Source organism: Anoplophora glabripennis, unplaced genomic scaffold (assembly GCF_000390285.2).
Source record: "Anoplophora glabripennis isolate ALB-LARVAE unplaced genomic scaffold, Agla_2.0 scaffold31, whole genome shotgun sequence".
Classification (NCBI taxonomy): domain Eukaryota; kingdom Metazoa; phylum Arthropoda; class Insecta; order Coleoptera; family Cerambycidae; genus Anoplophora; species Anoplophora glabripennis.
The window spans coordinates 1,322,657-1,348,105 of NW_019416897.1; the positions used below are offsets into that span (position 1 = coordinate 1,322,657).

At 33.0% G+C, this 25,449-nt stretch overlaps 1 protein-coding gene across 2 annotated transcripts in view; it reads right to left on the reverse strand.

Moving 5' to 3' along the window:
• LOC108905724 (neutral ceramidase) overlaps positions 1-25,449 on the reverse strand; it is a 79,336-nt gene that overhangs the window by 18,294 nt on the left and 35,593 nt on the right. For both annotated transcript variants that reach the window (XM_018708723.2, XM_023455643.1), the window contains exons 5-10: positions 24,787-24,914; positions 24,120-24,321; positions 12,178-12,387; positions 5,795-5,914; positions 3,302-3,496; positions 1,400-1,633 (exon numbers count right to left, since the gene is read on the reverse strand). In XM_018708723.2, coding sequence (XP_018564239.1) covers positions 1,400-1,633; positions 3,302-3,496; positions 5,795-5,914; positions 12,178-12,387; positions 24,120-24,321; positions 24,787-24,914 — 1,089 coding nt within the window. The remainder of the gene's footprint in view (positions 1-1,399; positions 1,634-3,301; positions 3,497-5,794; positions 5,915-12,177; positions 12,388-24,119; positions 24,322-24,786; positions 24,915-25,449) is intronic.

Below are 25,449 nucleotides of genomic sequence, written 5' to 3' on the forward strand. Positions count from 1 at the left end.
GCCAATTTTCGAGAGCGCCTTTTTTTCAAAAAATCGATATATCTCGAAAAATAATTAATATTTTTAAATTTTTCAAAAATGTACTTTTTTGGCTTGCCGCGGGCTATGCTTGCAGTAAATAGCAAATATGGGCACGTAAATGTAAACGAGTTATAGAAGAAGAGAAAAGAGAAGATTTTTAACGGTTTTTTCGATATATCTCGAAAAGTAACAAAGCAATGGATACTTTCAAAAAATCAGTCGATAGATCTTTTTAAAATCTACAACTTTCTCATTTAAAATTTTTCAGTCCGTGCTATATTTTTTTAGTTATTTTAGAAAAACTGTTTTTTTCAACTTTGCGATTTTTTTTAACCATGTTCGCCATATTTGATCGAGTTTAAAGAACAAGAAACTCAATTTAAAATTTAATTTTCTATACGTATTCTATACATATTTTTTTTGTCCTGGTAATAATTTCTGTAAGCATTTCTCTATAATGCTTGGACTAATAGGACGACCGCCATTTTGTAGCTATTTTTATTACGAACAAAATCATGTCCTAAGTATTTTTTCGTACAGTCATCCCGCTGAGTTATTTAAAGAAAACTACTAAAAAAATTTTTTCACGATTAAATTGTTAATAACTTTTTTTTCCTGATAAAATACTTTGTCAGCAAATTAGCCTGTTATTGTACTCATCATTTAAAGTAGACCTGTGCAGTTATTTCCGGGTTATCAAGGTTTGACACAGGCCGAACCTCTATCAACTGGACTATAGGTAGGTCACCTAGCAACTGGTCACAGCCATTCAATACATTGTGCTTAGGACATATTCTTTTGGCCATATCTTCGATATTATGAGCGTAAAAATGACTTCAATACTGCTACATTAATTGTTTGTGTTACTTACAGAATATAACACTACAAACTGTCAAAAATTATGAAGCATTTTCCGTATCGAAATTTTATAACATTTCCTTATATAGTGTGTTCTGAATTTAATCTACAATATTTTACCAGAGAATAAGAAAAAGTGCCACAGTACTTGAAGGGATTGCTCGAGTTGTTTTTTTTCGAAATATTGTCAAAATCATTGGAGATAAAGGATTGAAATTCAATAGTAATGTCTACTATTGAATTTTGAATCTAAAAGCCGAAAAATAATTCCAAAGTTTAAGAGTTGTGGCTAAATTTTATTCCAACATTTTTTGTATTTAAACTCTTACTGTTTTATTGAAAAATAATAAAATTCAGGTAATTTTACAGCAAATATCAGTTGGTTGTGGAAAAGAATTTTGTGCACAAATATGCGCAACCCCTATTTAAATTTTTTATTCCGCAAATTCTGTTTGAAATTTTTTTGTCATGAGATCATAGAAATCGTTTTCTAAAAATGGTCTAGGAGCATTTTTATTACCTGATATTCTTCCGGAGTGGCTATGTAATTCGTGTAAATGTTGCTAAGCCCAGTGATGACGACCCTGGTGTTCTCTGGACCACCGTTTTCTATAATCGTGTTCTTGACGGTGTTACGCAATCGTCTGCCCGACATAGTAGTGAATTCGCCTGGCACAGCGGTGAAGAAGACGTTACCGATCTGGAACATCTGCGTGGACACAACTTCTGGTTGCCACTCGTAAGGCAGCTTTATCTGCAAACGGAGTAAAATAATAAGAGATATTTATAAGGGATGTTCCTAAATTGTGTTCCGATGTTATCAGTTTTAATGGTAGATAAAAGAAATAATGATGCCTTTTTATTTAAACCTTTTTCCAAACATTGATAATAGTGGATTCCTTTAAAAAAGGCTGGGAGATTATGTCTTATTCGTATTTTAAACTAATTTAGGGCTTCGAAACAACTATTTTTTTTTGTCCTATTTTTTGACTTACTCGTTTGAGAGCCTAAAATTTCATATTGAACCCTTTCCCTAATACTTGTCGCTCCATATTTTCCAATTTTTTCGTTAAACCAGTAATCACGTCATATTAAAATCAAGTTTTTTAGTCATCAAATAGGCAGAAATAATACTTATTTATTGTAAAAGTGGTTTTATCCATAATCACATCACAATCATATTTGTGAAGTCAGAAAATTGCATATATGTGGTCGAAGTATTCGATGTTGAAGGCTACTACTCGTATAAAGGTCTACAAAAATATAGACCATATATCAAGCTTACTGCTTATTTGAAAAATGAATCGAGAGGATACAAAGCAAACAGAGTTGCAGTATTAGAAAGAGCGCATATTTCTGAATTTTTGACTGAGACTTCCGATAAAGAATATTTAATGATTAAGGCAATATATTTCACATATTGTTAGGTATATAGTGAACTTTGAATGATTTTGGGTTGCACTAATAATGGGGGTTTCTGGTGCCTGTCGATGGTGAATTGACAAATTTGAAAATTAGTGACGTACAGGACGTTTGCAGTTACCTGCTTGTTTCAATACCTGATACCAAGACGGGCATTTCAAGAAAATGTACAATTATAGAAGAGGGATTTTGCGTGAATGCTGTTCAAATATGCAGAAAATATATTTCTCTGCGCCCAATTCGCCTAACACAAAACATCAATACAAAATGTACTTTTTAGCCTGTTGAAATCAACACATTGGCGAAGGTACCCTCAATGGTTGCTTCATTCCTGAGTATAGAAAATCCAGAAGCATATACTGGTAATTATACTTCAACAACTTTATTGGCCAATAAAGGTGCTGATCTTACATGGATGAAAGAACTCCTGTGAAGCAGAAAGTTATGATGAGGAGCCTATATCTAACAAACTTCATATTGCAAGGAAAATATAGCTGTTCCTTACAAAAAGAGACATCCGTAACTTATGCAAATTCTTCACAAACTTCTGCAGATGTTATGAGTTCCGAAAATGATGGAAACAATGCTACAAGAGTTGTTATTAACGGAAAGGAAGTTAAATGTGATAAAACAAACAACAAAATGTCTGTTACTATAAATGTTAATGTTAATAAGTGAATAAGTTTGATTTATGTAGGTTTATTATTTTTTTATTATTCTACAAGTGGAATAAAGTTACTTTATTCCACTAGTAGATAAAACATCACTTTAGACATATGTGTGGATAAAAGTTCGATTATAAGGTGACTGTGGATAAAATAGTTTTAGTTTCGGTAATTAAAATATTTTCCATATGTACCTAATTTTAGAAAGGACATTTCTGTTTAAAGTTGAAAAATACTAGCAACTGCTACAAAATATGTTTAAGTTACTGGACAAATTACAAGAGTTTTATTTAAGATCCAGATTAATTTGAGGGACCCTTTTTGTCAATACTTACGCGCCCAGACATAATTAGAACTGGTTTGGCACCGTGGCACTCTTGATCTTCATCCGTCGGAGGGAAAATGAAATCTCTGACGACGTTCCAGAATGGATTGGAGGAGGTGGAGCCCTGCGTGAAGTCGAATTCGCCGGGTCCGTCGGTGGTGCCGGCAGCGAAACTGTATCCCATGCCCGGTAGACAACCCTTTACCTAAATCAAACAAAAGGGTCAATAGTGGATCTTATTTCAATGTCAGTTTTAACTTTGTTACATCTAATTGCAGGGTTAGAAAATCTATTCACTTTTATACTATTGTTCTTGGGAATAATAAATAAAAAGAAAGGAATTACAAATTTTTATCCTGAAGGCGAGGTTCGGCGAATATCTCGTCCATAAGTCAAGTGACCACTGTCCTACTTTGACTCCACTACAATTAGATTGATTAATTTATGACGGGGTTCGCTCGTGGAAGCCCACTTCGAATTACAATTTTATTCTTATTGCAACTTTATATGTAACATCTTGTATTTCAGAATCCCTCAATGCTTCATAGATCAATAAATTAGCAGATACTGTCACCAAAAAATTTATCAGCCTCAAGCAAATTTACTCGAACATACAGCAATCTAAGATAACGATGTAATTATTTCGCTTAACATGTGAGTGTCAAAGAACGCCCACGAAATCGCCTTTACGATTGGACGCTACATCAAAGGAAATGTATTCAAAGACTATTAATAACGTATATGGGGTTTACTTTGACCCCTATAATCGTTAGATGTTTATATTACGACTGAAATTATATGATTGGATACGTTAGTTTTAGGTTCATGAAAAAGTGGACGACGAAAAGTTCGACTGAATTCATTCATTACGTTCTTGCAGCACTCAGGCCTTGACCTATTGTGCATGTCGCGAGTAAAAGTTAGGAGCAGGCATAGCAACAGAAAATGTCTGTCTATGGAGTCTTCTGCATAACTGTAGCTACATTCTTGTTTAGCTCAATTCTATGGAGCTGCTTGTTCCTAGTCCATGGGGCTTTTATAAGGGACCTGACATACGAGATCCATCAAACCATTTTCTTTTGATCCAATAATCAACAGATCGTATTAAATAATATTGTGGTTACATGATTTATGTGATGTTCTGTTCCAACATTACATCTTAAGCGAATGAATTTGTTTGGTAGTACATCTATTGGGCAATACTTCGTTTAACAAAGCTTATTAAAATAGAGATTTTGTTGTATGGGTAACCTTTATTTAGTTAACAAAAGAAAGGACGTGAATGGTAGATTGTATTGCCGCATGGGAAAAGGGTATAACATATTCGATCCGGGCTTTGTATCACATTTGACAAAGCCCTGGAAAGTAGATCAAAGCGGTTCCTGATGCTATTTTATGCCATTAAAATTTTGGACAATGGATTTCCACAGACCGCTACTGGAGCTAATGTAATGGGGAACATTTACTACTTTAAATGTGTACGAGGTCTGTTCGGATAATAACCGTACTCTTTGAAGTACGTACAAATGGAGATGTTTAGTGATGTGCGGTTGGCAGCATTGCGTTGCACGTAACCTCTTCCGTAAACAAATGTTCTTGGATTGTTGATGTCTCATTCAGTTTTCGTTGTTATTTGAGTGTACTGATTTCCGAAACATCCTGTATAGACACCTATTCGACACGAATTCGTGTAATTATGACGTGATGCTCTTATATTTTTGTGAAATTTTATTCCAAATTAGCTAAAGTACCTTGCTAAACGTAACTCAAAGAAGATTATGAATATTATAATTACATACATTTTTCCCAGGAAATGTTACATACCTACATTTTTATTTATATCAAATTATCCCTTCTGAAAGCATCTTTTCATAATGTTTATCATCTCGTATATTCCATTTCTCATTACATTTAGAGTCCCACAAAAAAATTACTCTGTCGTCAAACGAAATATAAAACGAGCAACGAATGAAAGAAGCGCTGTTTAAATTCGTGTACATTTTTTTTATTATCTCTCCCATATGATCGTTTCTACACAAACACAGTTTTTACTATTCCTGCCACTTTTTCCTTTTTAAAAGCAAAACCTATCTCAAAGCATTAGCTCTTCACGAATTCTCTACATGAGCTGCAAAGCATTCAAAATTTATATATTTAGGGTTTAGTTTAATTTGTCCAAACATGTTTTTACATATATTTTTTAATTTACTTCTCTCACGTCTTCAATTTTCTGTTCGTTATGTTTATCATTCTTCTAGAAATTTTTTATATATTTGCAAAAGCATTTAACTAAAACAAGAAGTATGTGAGAAATTTTACATTTTGAACAATTTAACACAACTACTTAGGTCAATATTTGGGACAATTTTATCGTACGTGTATAGCAAGATAGAAAGTGAATATATTTTACAAAATTATAATAAAACTGAACTGATTTTAAATATAATTTGTTGGTAATTGTAGTTAGTCGTATTTTTTAAATGAATTATTACCAAACGCTTACCTCTTGTTCCGTTCCATTTGCAAGGGTGATGGTTGCTGTCTGAGTAGGCATATCAACATATTGATGAATGTACTTCACTGGTCCAGAAACTTCCGTGGCATCCGAACCGTCGAAAAGTTCCTAAAATTTGGAAATATTGATGTACTCTTTGAAGTGAAGATAATGATTATAATATTAGCTCTGGCAATGAATATGATAGTGATGATATTAATTACGATTATGACGATATAATTGTTATCCTTTATTCCAACCACAAGACTTTATCACAAACCAATAACTTATAATGTAGACGATGCGATATATTATCTTAGATTCTTGTACCGAATAAGACGACGTTCCTAAAGAGGGCATAGTGAAGCTTCTAATAACAGAAATGTTTATACCGTTACACATTTTTCCGGTGTTATTTAGATACACCCTGTATATGTTTGATATGAATGTGCCTGTTGATTTCAGGTTTATTTATATAGTTAATTTTAGTTTGTAACATACTTTCTTAAAATTTACATAACTTTTACTTTACTCTTAAATTTAAAACACTGCATTTGTATTAGAAGTTATTAGTAAAACTAATTTAATAGGTTTAAATTAATAAGCGAATTACCAATAGACGATATGCTCTACAAAATCTACATACATGCAAATACGCTAAACGACAAGTTTCATTTAAATTGTACTGACATTCTCCGTACATTAACACTATATCTACTAGTTCTTGATCAGAAAACATTTTATACGCCGGCTAAGTAATACTGCAACACACAACGCACGTGCACAAGATGCACAGGGTCGGCTTACATTTATGGTTAATTTCTTATTTAATTTTCTCGAAAACAGAAGCATTTAGTAGTCCAATTAACTAAGCCTTTAAATCGAAATTTTGCCAACTTGGCTGAATTTTTGATATGAGTTAGTTTAAGGTATATTATAACAATAAGTGAGAGTAATTTTTTGTTCAACCCCCGGCCAAGGGTGGAAAAAGATAAAACAAAGGGCTTTTTCAAGATAACTCAAAAAGGGTAAGAGCTAGAAAAAAAAGAAATGGCCTCTTAACTTTTTCTTGTACTATTACAATTAACAGAGTTAGGGAGGCTAGAAGTTAAGGGAAGATTTCAGAAATTTAAAAAAAATCATAACAAACAGAAAAATGATTGAATTTTGTAATTTTTTTTTTCAATCTGCTCTAAAATATGTAACTTTTCTTTTCAGAGAAATAGATATATTTTTTAATTTTTAATAAGAAAGATATAACAAAAAATCAAATTTTTAATCGTTAATTTTAATGATTTAATGATTTAACAAAATTAAATTTTTCTAGCTCTTACCCTTTTTAAGTTATCTTGAAAAAGCCATTTGTTTTATCTTTTTCCACCCTTGGCCGGGGGTTGAACAAAAAATTACTCTCACTTATTGTTATAATATACCTTAAACTAACTCATATCAAAAATTCAGCCAAGTTGACAAAATTTCGATTTAAAGGCTTAGTTAATTGGACTATAGTCAATCTGTTGCTTAATAAAAGTTGCTCATTTTCGCGCCCTCTATCAAGGAACGCACTTATTAAATTTAACTGACATGGCGTCTCTTGATTTCCAGAAATCATTGAAAATATGTACCCGTAACTGTTCTACAATTCTACTTGTATCACTAATCGAATTGCAGCGATAACAAGCAAGCCTTTGAAAACCCTGAGGAGAGTAATTGCAGTATGATGGATTGAACGTTATAAAATAGATGTTGCTCTGCGGTGATACGTAACAAAATCCTTTTTATTCAGCCAATGTAATATTAGAAATATCTTGACACTTATGAAATATTGCCTGAACTAAGCTCAAGTAAAAAACAAAAGGTTAGATGGATTTTCCATTTGTCACTTTCATTGTTAACTTCCTACTTCCTTGAACTGTTTATGGGTTGGAACTTTTCGAGGATATAGAGCGTTGTTTTATAGAAATTTGGTAGGTACCCTAATACTTCCATATAGACGTCACTTCATGACATAATTTTTGCATTAACAGAATCAGTTCATAATTTTGTCATGCTATAGAATTTGTTAAAAAAAGAATTTGCTGGAATTTGTAATAGTTTCGGATTAATTTTTTTTTTTTATTAAATAATTAATGGATTTTTGGTTCAAACTAAAATTATTACATCATCTCAAAAGTAATAACAGAAATGAAATACTGTATTATAATTTACAAAAACTTATGTCTTATAAAAGCTGTTCAATATGATCATTGTTTTTAATGATACAGAGTAAGAAACACATTTTTTTATATTGCACTTTCGATTGATAAAAATAATAGCTGGTATTATTATTATTTTCACGAATTGTCATTAATAACTAGACTTAGTGCACGTGCAGAGTCTAACAGAGCCGGTGCGGAGATCGGTGGCCTTCACAGCTGACTCGCGATTTGAACTGTTCAGTTATTTACGAAACCTTGTAGTTGTTGGTGTCGCGACTTTTCTTTTACGTTTGCTGTAAATTGTATTCGCCGTGTGTTCACATAATTTACATTAACAACTATTAGTTGGGGGGAAAAGTGAAGTAAAATGCCAAAAGAAAAGAGAAATAGACGGGAATTATTTCAAATGTGGTTTGACAGTGATCTCGAAGGTTACGGACACATACGTATTAAAGGAAATGACCTGTTTTGTACTGTGTGTGAACGCATTATAAATTCTTGTGGTGTCATCTAAATTTATATAGGTATTTTATCCTCTACTTAGCCTTGCTCTTTGGTAATAGTATTGGGTTGCGACATATTTTCTGTACTCATATTAATATTTTCATTCGTAATCTGACTACGGTCCTGTTAAACTCCGCGCCGCACTAAGCCTATTAATAACTCAGTTTCGTTGATTTTAGTTATTTTAAGGTGAACAATCGATAGAAGTTTGACGAACAAATTGATTTTATTACTTGTACAGTTTTGTGAAGGAATCTGCCGTAGAAGTATGTAGAATATGCCGGCGTAACTCTTCGGATTTTTGTTAAGGGATGTTCAAAGGTTATTTAAGAATTTTGGCAACTCTAAAAACTGCAATTTTTAATATAGTTTATTGACGTTGAAAATGGTTAAAATCTCGTTTTTTTCGAACAAAAAATCGTTAATATCTCGAAAACGGTAGATTTTAGAGAAAAGTTGCATTGAAACTTTTTTGTTCAAGATTCCCCAAAAAGCCTAAAAAAATATTTCGAGCGAAAAAATCGAAAATTACGAATTTGTTTAAAAAAAAATGTGTAAACAATTTTTGACCATTAGTAACGTCTGACAACGTGCGGATATGTTTCAAGGGTCATTTTATAGTAAGATTATGAAAAAAAAATCGAATGAGAATCATGTTCCTAGCTGGACCGACGATACAGCCTGGACTATATGAGTATTGATAGTGAGGAAAAAACCTCACAATTTTCAGAACGAAGGAATACTGAAGAAACGTAAATTTAAGTTTTTTTCGTAGGTTTAATTTATGTATTATAGAAAATGGTGATCATATTGAACGGTTCTTATAAGCAGGAAATATTTTATTTTTATATTACTTTTGCCGCCACTCAAGGAAATCAGACATTTTTCTCCAAATGGATTTATACAGAAATCACTTGTTAAAAATATGGTGGTGATATTTCGATATGTATCGTAGCTATAAAATCTGGTAAATAGGCGTCGCATTTTGTTCCTCAATTTAATCTAATGCAATCAGTTTGTTATTAATAATAACCATATGTACGCGATTGTAAATCAAACAGAGAAAGTTTAAGTTTCTTTTTTAACATCTTTGAAATTGATACATTTAGGACGTATAAAACTGTCATGTTTATTTTGCGGTATTATATTTTCATGTTATAACATATATTGTAATATAAATCATTGTAAATTCTATGAAATGGGACGTTGCTTATGACTAGATACAGTTATGACCTGAAAATGTGGAAAGGAACTTACCGCTTTAAAGACAAAAGTCACTACATCTTATAAAAGATCGAAAGGAATCCGTCGACTGTCGTCTCTTTAAGCCTCGTACAATTTGGCGAAGTGTAATCGGTATAAACGACTACTACTTTATGGAACTAGGAAAATACGGCATCCAATGTTGACTTCTCCGATATTTACGCTACTGGGATACATAAACCGGAAAAAGGAAATTGTAATTTTCGCGGTAATCCCAAACGGCTCCAATTTACAATTCAATTCATTTTCGATTAGCTAAATCGATACTGCCTTGTATTAGTTACACAGAGCATATCGAAATCTTGGGGTTAACACTTACTAGATCAGAAGTGATCGAATCAACACAGAACTATCGGGAAATGAAATTTGCATATCATTTTACTCTCCGCACATTATACATACTTATAAGACTATTAAACGTTAACTTGCAGTAGATTGGAATGGAATTGATTAGATTGGATTAGAATAGAGGAATCAGAGAAATACATTTGCGCTAGATTGTATGCAATACCGTGTGCCCTCAAACAAATTAGAAGTTTTAGGATGGGTTGGAAAAGTTAGGATGTTCCACTGTTCAAATGAATTAAGTTGTAACAATTTTTATTAATTTGGCTACAGGACATGCTTACTATTACAGCCATAAAGGAGGGCAAAAATAATAAATAGCGATGATTTTTTTATAAACAAAATTCTAAAATATCTTTTTGTATTGTTCTATTGCTTCTTTCCGAACTAGATTAATGGAATATATACGAGCATCACTTTTATCAAAATGGAGGAAAGTGATACCCTTACATTTTGTATTGCAATGGATGCCTTTACCTCTCATGGTAATTATTAGTATTAGATCATTAGACGAAAACTTATGTTTTATATAATTATTATAATTCTTTACACTTGCAAAGTATAATTTTTAGAAATCTGTATTGTTGCAATTTGAAGAATGGATAACTAGAATAAATATTACATGACAAACTAAAAGAAATGATTTAGTTGAAAAAACTAAAAACATATTCTTTCCTAAGTACATTATTGATTGCCAATTAAATACTAATTATCAATTAGGGAATATGAGCATTATTAAAATTAACTACCCAATTAATTGTTTATTTATTCAATAGATGATTCTGTTAATCAGAATTATTTATTATGAAATAAATCAGCACTACATATTTTATTTACGAATATACAAAGTACAGGGTGATTCACTATATTTTGACCCCTCCTTTAACTTTTTTGTTTTAAGAGTTATAAAAAAATGTAAAATACAAAAGTTGCACGATTTTTTATGAATTTTTCGAATATGACCGCGAATGTTAACTTTGTTAATTTAAATGGAACACCCTGTATATTTTTACATATGTGGATAGAAGATTTGCTGTCGAGCATAGTCATATAGAGTTTGTTGGGTCCATCTCTAACAATAAGCGAGATACTATTAAAAAAAGGAAAGCATGTTTTGCATGTGCATGTTTTTTATTAAGAAAATATCTTGTAATTGTTATAACTCTTTCAGGCACTTCTGCCTTTTTTCCAATTACATAAGGATTTACAGATTTAGTTGTAATATATTTTGAAATGTCGGACATTGATATGGCCCAAAATGCGTATAGGTATTTTAACTAAATCTCACTAATTAGACCGTGAGAGGCCTAATTACTCATGTACAATGTTATATGGTAGGCCGTGAAAGTGACAAGTAATGTCATGATAACATTGTTATTGATTGGCAGTTTGTATTATTATTTAATTAAAATAGGTTACATAGTAGTAGAAAATTGAAAAATTGTTAGGAATTAAAATAGAGTATGGAGAAGATCTTTACTCTATTTGAATTCCTAATAATATTTCTACTTGTTTCTTTTTTAATAGTATCTCGCTTATTGTTAGACAACGTTCTATCCAAATATGTAAAAATATACAGGATGTTCCATTTAAATTAACAAAGTTAACACCCCTCAAAATTGTAGAATATGTAAAACATGTCGAAATATGATGAAAACCTTAGTAGAGTGTTTGTCAGTGGCGGCCCCTAAGGGAGACACCACCCCTTGAAGGGGTAACTCAGGAAACAGTTTTTATTGCATAACTTGAAAACGGCTTAATATTAAATCGCGAAATTTTGGGATTGTATTACTATTTATATGCTTAATAATCGGCGTAATATAGAAATCAAAATTTGGTACAGGGGCGTAAGAAAATGCGGAACCATGGGGCAAATTGTACAATTTTTTTTTGTATGCAATTTTTTCTACTTCCTGAACCGAAATTATGATATTTTGCATAAAAAAGGTACTCTTGTTAGATTTAAATAGCATGAGCCGTTTTCTAGTAAAATCCATTTCAATAATTCATTACGTGCTCAAAAATTCTTGCTGAAAATAAATGTATCAAATTGTGCCATGAGAAAATTAGAATCCTACGTACCCTAGCCTTGTTGAATAGTCTGGTGGCGATGATTTCGGTGCTCTCGAACATGTCGTTCCCTGGACCGAAAGCGATGCAGTATTTGGCTTCGCCATCGCACGTACTGGAGGTGGTGTCACAAGGTTCCCCGGTATTGATACAGTGAGGACCCTTCAAGTTGGGCGACACATCCCCTAGATTTGTGGAGGCAAAGGCACCCACGAAGTCTCCCTGCAAAAACAATTAAATATTTGTATTAGAAAATAGGTTTATTATTCACACGGAAATCAAAAATTATTTATTTAAATGTCCTGTTCCGACAGAAGAGTGTTCTGTACAACATCAAATGATTTTAAACGTACAAAGCCTATTAGCGACACAATATACAGGGTGATCCATTGACGGTACGGAGCGGCTGTATACAGGGTGTGGCGTGTATAATCTATAAAAATTAAACTACAGCTTCCTGATGATATTTGTAATAGAAAAGTCTTATACAAAAAACTTCTATCTCTGTGTTCTTTTTTGTAAATTAAATTTCATTTATTCTACGAATATGAAGGCCGACCCTGTGTTGTTTATTAAAAACTTTGGAAATGTTTTTATGCGACCCGAGATGCAACCTTATAATTTAAGTCGGTATAATCTAATTCTAGTAATACTAAAAGAAGGTTAGGTTACATTGTCAAAAAATTTGAGCAGTCAGCTGATTTTGTATTTGTATTGAATTCATTATTCTCTTAATTATTAAATATTAAGCATCGTCCATCCACAAAAGTTTTGTTTTTCCACGATAGTGACAGTGTAATTTTTATAAAGAATTAAAAAATGAGAATAGCTTGCCGATTGCATTAAAGACAAGATTCTTATTTCTTACGTTGCTTAATTTTTTAGTTTGTGCACAAACTAATTTTACAATGAACCGAGAAAAGAATGGATTTACTATTTCCGAACGTGTCGATATGGTGTTAGTGTATGGTGCAGGCGGAGAAAATGTGCTCGCGGCGACTAGGTTGTACCAGGAACGATGGTCACAACGTCACCCCTCCCCATGTGCAAATACAATCCTACAGTGCGTTCAGCGGCTGCGAGATACGGGAAGTGTTATTCCTCGAGGAGAAAGACGTGGTCAGCAAGTGAACCTTAATGTTGAAGATGCAGTGTTGGAGAATCTTGACGAAGACCACGCAATTAGTACTCGACGACTCGCACAGCAAGTAGGAACCTCATCTCGTACATCGCATCTTAAGGCGCCAGCTGTTGCACCCCTATCATCTGCAACCAGTTCAACAGATTTTACCCCCCGGATTGTGATCAACGAATGCGTTTTTGCAGTTAGTTTTTACTGCAATATGCCGATCAAGTACACTTTCCTGCTTAGGTTTGTGTAACAGATGAGGCGACATTTACACATGACGAAGTGAATTTTCATAATATGCACATATGGGCCGATTAAAATCCTCACGCGATTAGGGAAACTCATTTTCAACATCGGTTCTCTGTAAATATTTGGGCTGGCATAATAGGCGATGTACTTGTGGGTCCCTATTTCTTTGAAGGACGACTAAATGGACCAACATATGCTACTTTTTAAGAGCACTACAAGTTCGGGAACGCATGTTTTATCTTCAAGATGGGGCTCCTCCACACAGTACTTGAGAAGTAACGACACTTTTGAATGAAATGTTTCCTCAGCGTTGGATTGGACGCTTTGGTCCTGTGCCGTGGTCACCTCGGTCACTCGATCGAACTCCAATGGACTTTTATCTTTGGAGTCACTTGAAGTCATTGGTTTATAATACTGCAATTGCTACGGTGGAAGAATTGCGAAAGTGTATACCTACTTGAAGCTGCTGACACAATTAGGGGAATACCTAGAATTTGGAAAAATATTCGCTAAAATTGGGTGCGTCAATGCCATGCTTGTATCTGCGCTAATGGGGATCAATTTCAACATTTTCTCTAAAAATGGTAAGTTTTACTTCGTTTTGTTCATATTTTAACGGAGTTTGCTTAGTACACGCAGTTATCAACTACAGATGCTTACGTGTCTGGTTTTGTTTGCGAACTCTTGCAGTAACAACAATGCATTTAAGATAGTAACTACTATTTATTATTATTATAATAGGAAAATATCAGTTTTTTTTAAATATCGATTTTTCTTAGTTTGTACTTTTGCATTGAAAAATTCCCGAAAAATTGAGCAGTATCTTTCTATCTTTCAACGACGATTTGTTTACGCGTATAAGACAAAATATTGCATTATATATTATTATTATATACTTATTATAATTACAAATAAGTTGTAAAAAGTTGTACTAATAAAGGCTGTAGTTTAATTTTCATTGATTATACACGCCACACCTGGTATAGGAAACTAGACGTGCTACAATATGGAGTAAAAATTCTATTAACAAATATGAAGAATATGAAGAATTTGATTTATAATATTTTCAAGTTTGTAACTTCTTCACTAGAGGGCGCAACTGCTATAGTGTTACAGAAAATTGTCGTTTTTTCGAAATTTCACTTATATAGCCTAAGTTGAAAATACACTTTTTAGATACACTGTTAAACCCTTCACAAGTTTTGTTTGAACTGTTTTTTTTTGTTATTATCATAGCAACGACAGTATAAAAGACGCCATCTTGAAATTTTTAAATTGTCATATATTTATTTTTATGATATTTTTTTCGTGGCTTGATAGACCATTTATTAAGTGATGTAATAATGTGATGTTGTGCTAGAACATCCTCATTTATTTAGTTTTTTCTAAATAACATCGACAAAATTACATTGTAAAACTAACCTCCAAGTTTGTCTTTAAAAAAGTACTTGCTATATTTTGAATTTTTTTGATAACTGCGATGTTTCATTTTCTTTATTAATTCGAAATATCTGAGTAGATAAAAGTTATTGTTTCCATAACGAGACAAATGAAAAATTATGTCAAATAATATGTGCCAAGGCTGTATAAAAAATCAATATAATTTAACTAATAAGTTCCAAATCGGTCTATGTCTGGTAACTCTGCTAACGAATGATCTTCTTAGCTGTTTACTAGATATTGTAACGGTAATTCAACGCTTAATGGGGCTGTAATTCGCAGAGTGGTCGTTTTCCGTATCGTTAGTTAAAAATACCCTAGAAATAATTTAACCTGTGAACACTATAACTCAGTAACGTCTTCTTTGTCCTGATTTTTGGGCGTCGAGATTGCGGTTTATTCTGCCTGCCATCTTTAACCAAAATTTTCTCGCTAAGTTGTCTTTTTAATATTCCACAAATTTTTCTTGAACCACATCGTTCCACTTTAGTGTAAAGTTCAAATTATAATTTAAATTAGCGACTTTCATAAGCCCTTCCACGAAAGTTAAGTGTTATGAAAGACGCCATAAAGTTTTTGGACGTATATTGTTCAGAGGGTGAGTTTAAATTTGTTAAAGGGGTGAAAATTAGCGCGAATTTATACTCTTATTTGATTGTGAGGGGTTCCTCATCGGTGGACACATGATACTGAAGCCACCAGCAAACAAAACCAAAAACCAAGTAGTTAATTATGTAGCTAGTTCAAGAACACTTTAATTCGTAATTAGCAGAAGTCAAAGTAGGGAGGATTTTGTTATTATAAATTACTTTCAATTGCAAACTTACTGAAGATTCTATTAGATGACTCATACACTAATTTTGTTACAGGCAAAGTTGTTAGGAAACAGATACAAATAGGTACATTATACGTATACCGAAATTAAGGAAAGTGAGAAAAATATAATTATCATTTCTATTTATTGCAATGGACCAGGCCATTGCCCCTGTAAGTAATATAATGTTTTAAGAATTCTTATAAAAAGTCCACATTCTGTATAAAATATAAAAGTAAAAAAAAGTAAACATTTATTGTAAATAATATAAATTTTATTAACATCATACAAACGACATTTACACTGGAAATAAAATGTGTACCTACATCAAAAAGTGCCCCGAACAAACTCGACCTGCGTAAACATTTTTCCTTTCGTATCATATTTCGAATTCATATTTTTCTTTCATTCCACTGGGATAATAAAAATATAAAGTTTTTCAGTATTTATCACGAGCGTTCAAATAAAAACGTGGTCGAAGTTGGCTCTGACACATTGGACGTAGGGAGTAGCTTATAGCGACCAACTTAACCTCATTTCTCAACGAGCTGTATAGCAGCTGTCAGTTTCAATAACGTTAATGACTATATAACTTTATTTTAAAGAATAATCGTGATAACAATAACAAACAATTAAAGGAGCTGCGGAAAGTGTCCCCCTCCTTGTTATAACAATAAATTAAAGCAGCTGCTGAAAGTGTCCCCCTCCTTGTTCCAAGCACTTTTCACACCTGTTCCTCAAAGAATTAAAGACATTTTCTAAGATGCTCGGGGTATTGTTAATTTCACGAATCTTGTCTATAAGTCGAGCCTGCAGATGGTTTAAATCAGGAATAGGCAGTTCAAAAATAGTGTTTTTAAGGTAAGGCCACAAAAAGAAATCACACGGCGTAATATCACATGACCTCGGTGGAAATTCATGTTCAGCATTGAGACTTATTAGTCGATTTTGGAAAACTTCCCTCAACATATTCATCGTCTCGCCTGCCGTATGTGCCCTTGCGCCATCTTGTTGAAAGTAAAAGTTTGTAATTTCGTTTTCTTCCAGCTGGTTAACAAAAGGAGCGATAATTTCTTCTCTATACCTTTGCGCAGTAAGAGTACCATTAAAAAAAATAGGTCCATAAATCCTCCTTCGATTGAGAGCACACCAAACTCCAATTTTTTGAGCGTGTAGAGGGCCCTCGACAAAAAAGTTATCTGGTTTTTCAGAAGACCACATTCTCATATTCTGTGAGTTTACGTAACCACTTAAATGAAACCAGGCTTCATCAGAAAAAAAGGTGATATTATGAAGTTCACCGTAGTTGTTTAAAAACCATTCACAAAATACAGCCCGTCGCGGAAAATCAACTTCATGAAGTTCTTGCTGACAAGTTAAACGATAGGAGAACAAACGCAAATCTTTTTTTAACACTGTGTGGCAGGTACCGACTGATACTCCCACCATTTGTGATAAAACACGTACAGAAGTTCTTGGCGCATTTTCCATTATTTGTTGGACATTTTCTTTTAATTCTTCAGTCCGCTTTTTAGGTCGGCCGCTTCCTTCTTTTCTTGTTACACTGCCCGTTTCACGAAAAACATTAACACAACGCTGAACTGCACTTTGAAAAATTTTGTACTCAACAACGCCGGGAAATTGATTTTGAAATTCTATGAAACATTCCTCAATAGAATACTTCCATATTCCATCAATCTTGCGTCCATTTCTAAAGTAGGACTCTATGATAAACACTTTTTGTTCTTGAGAAAACACCATTTTAAACGCTTTTTAAAACGAAAATATTCAAATTGATAGCGGCGATATAGCGCTTTGACAGATGACGTTTAAGTTCATTTGCTATACGCTACGCCCTACGTCCAAATTTTCAGAACCAACTTGACCACGTTTTTATTTGAACGCTCGTTATTATTCACAATATTATTTGCGTAATCTTAACTAATTAGCTTTATACGAATTACGAGTAATACTTTCAGATTTTAGATATATATCTAAGGATGCTTTTATTCCTTTTTATTAAATTATTTAACACCTGTAATAAACACTAACTAATAAATCATACACTTTGAAATATATTTTCTCTGATTTATTCATTTTATGAATGAAATAAAACTTGATTAAACCACATAAAAAGGGCATCATTTTTATTACAATAACCCTCATCACTATAATTTTATGGAAACGTCTCGCCTTGTTATGAAAAAATGAAAAAGTCGATCAGAGAAGAATCCATAAAACACGGCATAATATAATATGGATACAGAATGTACACTTAAGGACGGTCACCCTTAGATACTCAGAAAACCCTTCCACCTAAGAGGGTTTCATCTGTAACTCTGTAACTGTAAAATTTATAAAAAAAAAATGGTTTTAATAAAAGTTGCCTGTATTCATGTGAGTCATGTAAAGAAAATATTTTTGACTTTACAGAGTGTTCCATTTCGCGTGGGTGATAACTTTGTTATTTTAAATGGAACACCTTGTATATTATTGCATTGTTGTATTCCTTGGTTAATATTAGGTAGAGTTTATTTAATGTACTTACCGTTTTCGAGATAATCAGTTGTTTTTGAAAAAAATCACAATTTCAGCTCTCTAAATGAGGCTAGATAGCTTCTAAACTATAAGAGTTAGGAACCTGCGGTTTTCACATTTCGTTTTGGCATAAATTACTATATTTTTCCATCTGTGAGCAAAACGTGTACGTTATTCAGACTAGGAAATACTGAGACCTAGGTACATTTAATAATCTTACGAGTTGAAAAACTTTAAAAACTTTTTTTTTCAAATGGAATGACCCATATTAATTGTCATGGGTAAATGCAAAATTTAATGCTCTATCGACTGATATAAGGTTGTTTATACTTATCTTTAACAGTTTTCCAGAAAAATCGGTTCGAAAAAGTAGCTATGTAACAGCATCAAGAAGGCCTTACAAAACCACTTTTCTCTCACATTTTATCAGGCCTGGGACTGACAGTGTCAATATTTACTGACATGTTTAAAAAGTGGTTTGACAATCAAAAGTAAACCAATAACAACAACTGAAACAAAACGCAAAACGAAATAAACTGAAACTCGGAACACAACAAGGATTAATACACAAACGAATTCGGTTTTTAAAAAACTGTTCAACATTGGTCAGCATGTCTGGCGTAATTTCTTGAAATGCTACTGTTATGCGCTGCCGCATATCTTCCGCGGCGTGGTGTAACGTAAACTTTACTTTTATAAATCCCCATAAAAAGAAGTCACAACTTGAAGGCCAACTTATTAAAACCTTTTTTTTTATAAATTTTACAGTTACAGAGTTACAGAAGAATCCCTCTTAGGTGGAACATCCTGTATAAACAATTGTTAATAAACGCTTAATTTTCCACAGAAAAGGTATGTACATATTCTAAAATTTGTGTCTAGTCTTTTCCTTATAATTTCTTGTTAAGTTCGATCTATCGTCTACATCTGTAAAGTGTTTACAGCGGTGGTCATGGCTATCGTCGCGCAGCAGCGAAAGACAGGGTGGGAGTAGCGCACATTTACTATGCAGATTGGGTTCCGTTTAGTCCGACCTTAACCAAATAGTAGCTATTCACGTTTTTTTTCTTATTAAACGTAATTTGTTCAGGAGTGGTTTAAAATTTCGTTACTTACGTATTGCTTCTTCTGTGTTTTTTAAAAGACTGTAAAAGTTTAAATTGATTGTAAAGACAGACTAACAGTAAAGCTATCTATTGAAAAATCAATGGTGCTAGAAAAACCAAAACTTTTATTGGAAAGTTTATTTCGGACAAAAGCAGAAGAATGCACTTTCACTATAAAAAATAATGTTGAACACATTTTCCCTATATTTCTGTAGTACTTAAAATAAAACTATCCAATTATAATTTTTCAATACTTTGTCCCTAAATTTTTCCACCCTTCCTAGTAAGAATTTCAAATCTCTGTTTTTTTTTTTAATTGCGAGGTTATGTAAATCAGCAAATTGTAACTGAACAAAACTATTGTAATCAGCTTTTTGGGGCTGGAGAATGGTCTCGGGGAAAGCTTATCCCAAACAAGAAAATAATTTAATATAGTGTGACAATGGCTTCACCTCTGGTTGACTGATTTGTTTATCAGTTTACTAAATTGTTGCCTTTTATTAAATTATTACACCAGGTTTAATCAATTTAAGTCATCTTCAAAGATAACTGTTTCCACAGTTCAACACAGCATCACGATAAACACTACCTTTTAAACCCTTATTCTTGTAATGCTTTTTTTTTCAAAAATAATACAAAGAATAATCTCCCGAATTCAGGAAACACCCTTTATATTACGAATACAACAGTTTGTTTCAAAACTGCCAGAGAAGTATTAGAAAATCTAATTAGGTCAGTGATAATTAACTTTATTCCAGTAGCATCGACAGAAGCATGGAAAAGGGGATTTATAAGCCGATTGGAGTGAATTAATAATTATTATCAGCAAACAGCAAGCGCCAAGGGATTTGTAATGTGTTTTCACCATTGGTTTTCTCTCTAGAGAGAGAAATTGTGAAAAATTAACATTTACATCAGCTGGACTCCCTGATTAGGTACACGTTTATTGGATGGACGTCCAGTTTAAGAACACATTTAATTAACGCCTGCAACTATTTTCGGTCGAGCCGTTAAAGTATGTAGGTATCGGAGGGGACTGGGATTCTGGGAATTCCATTAACATGCGGATATTGTCTAACGATGAATGGGCCAGTTTCGTGTAGAAGTTAGGATGTGTTTGGCTCGAGGATAGATTTAGCGTTCATTTGTTATTTAGTTAATTAATATGTCAACCTATACAGGGTGGTCAGAATTTTATGCAGGAAACTTCGAGGGCAGATAGATCTCTTTAAGGACGTTCGATACACCTCTTACAGGGCGGGCGGTGCGGAGAGTATGCCTATGTTTATACACGGGAGTCTTGTTGCAGTACCAACCTTACATAAATTAATTTCAGCGAACTAAGTATGCTATTTAGAATGAAATTTATACAACACATATTAGCTTGCATATTTTTTTCGTGTTTAATACACGTCAGTTCACTTTTTATTTGAATAAACGTGTCCATTTATTCATTAAGAACTTGTAAAATTATGGATGAAATCTGGCAACATTGCCATGGCGTGGTGGTAAAAGTTGGGTCAACTGTCATTACTGTCAACTTTGCGCGAATTCCGTAAACATGAATGAACAACCAAAGTACAAAGGAAAAGTAATGACTGAAAAGTATAAAATGAGTGTAAAACAGAATGTGAATTGATGAGAAAAAAATAAAATGTGCAAACCGAGAGTCTATATGATAACTATCAAGAAGTTCAATGTATGTTAGTGAGACGTCGACTTGTCAAACTGAAGATTATGACATAACAACTAAACTGTTCGTTTTGCAAAGAGATCCTTTCAATTTTTGTTTCAAATTGTTAGTATATTGCTTTAAATCACGAAAAATTTATTTAATATTAATTATTACTACATATATTTTCGACTGGAATAATTTTATAATCTATAATTGAGCTATTCAAATATAACACATCAGTCCAAGCATTAAATACAGCGTACAGTGTTGCCATATTTCCTTTCATTGAATCAGATGTTTGTTCAAATTTGTCAAAACGTTATCTATTCATTCCATTATCTCAATAATTACATTGTAAGTGCATATTTTTATTGTTTTAAAGTGTTTAGTAATATTTAATTCTTTAATTACAATTTTATTTTCCCGATCCTAACCATTTTTAAGAGCAATATTCACGTTTGATTAAAGTTTTTTCTCAACTCCCATAAGAGCCTGTGTAAAAGAGCATAATTTTTAAATTCATTTTTCAAAAAAACTACGTTGTCAATCGATCTGATATTTTTACACAAGTCAGTTTGCATATTTATTAACAGATTTCAATTGCTTTGAAAACATTTTTACCATTTTTCTTTTGGTATCGAATCTCCTTAAATTAATATGTGTTTGCCTTATAAACATAAGTCTGGAACGGCCCTGTTTTAGAGTGTTGAAGTTGTTAAAAAATAAATGATTTTTTGTTTATATCTCAGGAATCTACTAATTGATCTCAATAAAATTTGGTGTAGATAATCTATGGTGGTAGGGCTTGCATTCCCTAAAATATGAGCTCTAAAGGTACAACCAGTGGTGTACAACTGGGCAGGGGTCATATCCTTTTTTATAAAAAAACCTACGCCACTACATTTTTTACAGTTATTGTAACGGATTTATATTCTAATGCACAAAATACGTAAAAAAGGTAACTTGAATTTTTCCCCAAGATTTGCCGTTTTCAAGTTATGCATACCAATACCAATACAATCCCCTTGTGCAGACATTTCTAACCATAATATTACAAGAATATTTATGTTTATGCTTAAAAGTAAGTGGAATAAAATTCTTTACGTTTCGGCACCACCTGCGAGGTAGAGTTCCTTACGCGTTTTAGTTTCCCCTGGAAGCCTAACCCACTATCTTTACAAATAAGAACAACTTAAATCAAAATAATAATAGATGTACATTTACCAAAGGCGAGGGGTAGTGAATTTTCACAATCCGCATGTTTGATCACGAGAAAATCCTCATGAAATTCGGACAAGATCTTTTCAACACGAATTTTCTGTGAACATGTGGCTCGGAATAATTCGCAATAAAGTTTGTGGACCTTTCTTCTTACCACCCCGTCTAATTTCCCAGTCATTTCTAAATCATCTACTTGAATTATTAGAGGATGATCCATTAAATATACGACAAAATAGCTGGATACAATTGATGGTGCTCCTGCGCATTCTGGAAGAATAATATAAGAATGGCTTAATGAAAATTATATGAAGACCAAATGCCAATGTCAACCATAATGATGCAGAGAATCCAGTGTCTTGGCCAGCCAGATTGCCATATCTATTGCTCTTGGACATGTTTGTGGTTATCTGAAAAGTACAGATACAAGACCACAACTACTGCAACGAATAGAAGACGGGTGTTATTAGCTTCAATTAATTCCATTAATAGAAGATGTCAGAAATGTATCAATGTGGGTGGTTCGCATCAATTATAGTTGTAAATACGTAACGTTAATTTAGTTTCTTGTTTAGTTGCTGTTGCTTGGTAAATATAATTTTATTATTATTTTGATATAAATTTTTCTTATTTGTAAAGAGTATTAGGCCTCCAGGGAAAACTAAAACACGCCAGGAACACTACCTCACAGGTGGTGTAGAAAGGAATGCAAATAAGTTTGTTCATCTGCTTACAAATTGCACTTACTTGTAAGCATAAACATACATATTTTTGTAATATGGTTACAAGTGTCTGCCACAAGGGGAGTGTATTGGTATAAATAACTTGAGAACGGCGAATCTTAGGGAAAAAATTAAAGTCGCCTTTTTTACGTATTTTGTGCATTAAAATATAATAAATCAGTTACAATGACTTGTAAAAAATGCAGTGGCGTAGATTTTTCTTGTAAAAAAAGAGGTGACCGTTGTTCAATTGTACACCACTGGTTAAACTTTTAAAGCTCATATTTTAAGGAATGTAAGGTCTACTATCATACATTATCTGTACCAAATTTTATTGAGATCGGTTAATAGATTCCGGAGATATAAACAAAAAATCAATATCTTTTAACAACTTCAACACCCTGTATCTCTAAAACGGGGCTGTTCCAGACCAATGTTTATAAAGCAAACACATATTATTTTAAAGAGATCTATCTGCCTCGAAGTTTCCTGCATAAAATTCGGACCACCCTGTATATTACATACTATACAAGGTGGTCACTATTTATTTAATTATCTTTGTTAATTACTTATTTATTGCTCTTTGATAAATTTGCCGGATAGTGGTGACGTAGGTACCTACTAGTACTAGACTATACTTTATTTGTGCCATCTGTTAGTAGGAAGTTGAACTAAATTCTCACACCACTCTATTCCTTATTTAATAATAGGGAGACCGAGAGCGGCACTCAAATAAGAAGTTTTCTATAACATAATATCCATAGTCTAGTATGTCGTAAGGTTGTTTCGAATAGAAATGTTTAAAATCAAGTGAAAGTAGTTCATAGCGAAATGTACAATTTGTATTAATTTTCATTGTTCAAAAACATATTCAGAGACAAAACATTACACATATATTCGATGGTAACACCGCATGTGTATGTATATCAGATAGATATTTCAGAACAGCGTCTAAACACTATTAAGTATGAATCATTTCGTGTTCTTAAAAATATAAACTTATATTTCTGTAACTACAGGAATTTATAAAATTAAATCATAAATGATCTATATTGGAACTTACTTTGCCAATTAGTGCGTCCGGATTGACACTCTTCTCCAGCAAAATTGAGGCATATCCGACGTTGTCCGACGTTACCAAACAGTTGCTGTTGTTCATCGACGTCGGGTGAACGGCGAACCAGTTTATGGCACCGATGGGCACATCGTCTTCCGTCCTTACGAATTTCATCTGTACCAGGTCTTTGTCTACGTTATAGTCGTAACTAGAAGAAAATATGATTATGTACAATGGAGGAAACGTCAATTTTTAATTTAGAGAAAAGGTAGTCTGCGTCATGTATACATTTGTAGTGGTATCTTTGCCATTATACAAATAGAAAGATGGTTAAATGAACGGAAAGAGAATATACAGTGTAGGAAAGTACCGATGGTCTATCAGAAGTTACGTGAGAGCGATAAAGTAAGCCATAGAAATCCATGTGATAGACAAGGATGGCTATAATGAAGGCGTCTAATAGTCAACGCCCATTTCGCCCTTCCACAAATAAGAAGTGGATCTTATTTGTGGAAGGGCGAAACGGGCGGTGACTATGAGAGACCTTCATTATAGCCATCCTTCTCTATCGCATGGATTTCTATGGCTTACTTTATCGCTCTCACGTAACTTCAGATAGACCATCGGTACTTTCCTACCCTGTAGATATAGAATTGGTACGTAAAATACTTACTTGGCACGTTCTTCTTTTGGGTTTTTCAAGTAGGATTGCGGACTTCTATTAATATTAGCTTCTAACAGTTCGCCAGAGTTTATAAATATTCTTGCGTCTACCATATTTTCATGAGCTCTTGCGATGGACTGCAACCAAAAAAGTCGAAATCTATTAAAGTTTTTTAATACAAACGAGTTTGTAATTGACATCATGAAGTATTTGTGAAATTTATGCCATCAGAAATATATTTTTGAATATTTCAAAAATATAACGTATGATACATATGTATGATTGCAAAGGTGTGGAATGGAGATAAGATTAAAAAAGTCCGTGAGAAATTGAATGTAGTAATTAAAAAAGAATAGGTCTATTAGTCACATTGATTAAAAAACCAAAAGCTGGAATAACGTTTGCTTTATTCAATCTGGTTCTAGTTTTCTGTTGGAACTATGATTTTGAATACTATAGTAGGATCGTATTCTATGCAAAGTAGAGCAAAAAGTTGTCGGTCTTTTATCAAAGGAAAATCGTGTCATCATTTTTAGGAGGCGTAAGATAAATCATTTCAAATTTAAAATGAAATTCAATGTAAAATCTGAAATACCGCTGCATACGCACTGTGTTCTGATACTAACTGTAGTCGCCCAGGTGCATCGAGTGTACGAACTGGTCGGTTATACA